This window comes from Postia placenta (genome assembly GCF_002117355.1).
Source record: "Postia placenta MAD-698-R-SB12 unplaced genomic scaffold POSPLAscaffold_37, whole genome shotgun sequence".
NCBI classification, from domain to species: Eukaryota; Fungi; Basidiomycota; class Agaricomycetes; order Polyporales; family Adustoporiaceae; genus Rhodonia; species Rhodonia placenta.
In genome coordinates, this window is record NW_020169868.1 from 13,317 (window position 1) to 15,340 (window position 2,024).

The window sequence follows — 2,024 nt, forward strand, 5'->3', positions numbered from 1 at the left end:
TTTTTTTTTTTTAGTTATAGTTGATAAATTTTGTGAATATACTAAACTTGTGGTAGTTATCTGATAACATTAATTAATACATTTATGTAATACCCATTATCTTTCAATAATGGCTGGACTATATCTTCATCCTTACTTTTTAGTAATTTAATTGGTTGCTACCAGTAAGGAGATTCACGTGTAATCTCTGAGGAACCTACTCAATTATTTTAATATATAATCTTTGGTTACCTGCTGATTGTCCATTATTATATCTTAAATCATTAATACTTTATTTATTTATTTAAAGTAGATTAAGCTTTAGGAGTTTTCAGCATATAGTGAAGTTTATTATTCATAAGATTACTCTTATGCATGGCATCTTTTAACATACCATTCTGGTACTATTGATGCTGGTGTTTGCATAGGATTAGCTGGAATATAATTATCACTATGACCTAATAAATTAGGGTAATAGAATACTATTATAGATAATACTAAGAAAAAGAAGAATATTGTTACAAGATCTTTAAATGTGAAATAAGGATGCATTGCATATCTATCTGAATTTGATCCTACACCATTAGGATTGTTTGACCCATGTGTATGTAGTGCTAATAAGTGAGCTATAACTAAAGCAGCTAATAAGAAAGGTAATAAATAGTGTAATGAAAAGAATCTATTAAGAGTGGCATTGCTTACACTAAATCCACCCCAAATTACAAATTATTTATGATAAAGCATTTAATCTCTATCCTCATCGGTTAACGATGTTTAGACTATGTCTTCAACCAATAAACTATTAATATTGGTTGTGGGGTGATCGTGTCGAGCTTATTGTTGGTATTACTCACTCGTTAGTCGTTGAACGTTCTTGACCTACTATTAAATAATTATTTTAATAAATACCTAGTCAAGCTCCGCTGCAAGTAATCTTAATATCCGCAATTGCTGGTGGTGGTAATAATTAAGACGTTCTTGCAATTTTCCCCATTTACCTCTAAAACATTACTGTTTTAAGGAGCCGTTTCACAAAAATTATAAAGTTAGTAAAAATGCATTATTACTCTCCCGCCAAGCTCTTCCCCCTATTCCTTTTGTTTATCAAAAAAAAGGACAGGGATCGGGCTTGGGGACTTAAGGGTCAAAGAGCCAGGAAAATTAAGAATTTTGTAACGATTACTATCGTGTAAATTTGTCAACCATTTTAAATATTGAATAAATTTTAGTCCGATTAAAGGATGAAAACCTGAAAAGGAAAAAAAATTAATAACTTTTTGTATATCAGTTTTAGAAGATAGGGAAAATTGCATAAACTCCCCCTTTTCAATAGAAATATTTCGTTTAGTATTAAATAATAATTTAAAAGCTTCAAACAAGTGAACATGAACTTTTTGTTTTAATTGAAAACATCCATCATTATTATTTTTAATAAAAAAAGAACCTTCAGCGTTAGTAAAGCCAACTAACCAATTATTAAAAAAAGCTAAATTAAGATAATCTAAAGCTGTTTTAGGTAATTTAAAAAAAGTTGGTATTTCTTTATCGGGTATTTTTTCAAACAATTTTAAATCATTTTTAAAGATAAACATAGCTAAATCAAATTGAGCTCTTCGATTATTAGTTAAAAAAAATATACCATGATGTATTAATAATGGAAAAATAACTTCTTGTAAATCTGTTTTATTAATAGTTAATTTACAAATAGGGTTTCTATAATCTCGGTAAATTGTGATTTTCCCTAATTTTAATACAGAATGAATATACTCTAAAGTAGAAATATCTTCTAAACTTAAACAAATGGTTAATTTTATAGCTATAAATCCTTTTGTTGTTCTAGTTATTTGAATATAACCATCTCCGTCAATAAGACCGACTAAAAAAGCTATAAATGGATAAGGAATTAATAAATAATCTTTTTTTTCTAATTTTATTTTTTTTCCCTTTTTTAATGCATGTTTACTAACTGTACCTACACTAGGTAATACAGATAGTTCATTTAAATTTGCATTACCGTCCCCTCCTTTTTTTGGTCCAAAAAAAAA

The 2,024-nt window shown here is 27.8% G+C and overlaps 2 protein-coding genes across 2 annotated transcripts; both read right to left on the minus strand.

Annotated features, from left to right (window-relative positions):
• Positions 1-348: 348 nt before the first annotated feature.
• On the minus strand, positions 349-699 carry POSPLADRAFT_1161053 (hypothetical protein; the record flags this gene model as incomplete). The annotated part of the gene is made up of 1 exon (XM_024487647.1): positions 349-699. A coding segment is annotated over one exon (351 nt), but the record flags the coding sequence as incomplete, so codon positions are not given.
• A 368-nt stretch (positions 700-1,067) lies between these two features.
• POSPLADRAFT_1161043 (hypothetical protein) lies at positions 1,068-1,970 on the minus strand (the record flags this gene model as incomplete). Its single annotated transcript, XM_024487644.1, has 1 exon — positions 1,068-1,970. A coding segment is annotated over one exon (903 nt), but the record flags the coding sequence as incomplete, so codon positions are not given.
• Between the last annotated feature and the right edge of the window lie 54 nt (positions 1,971-2,024).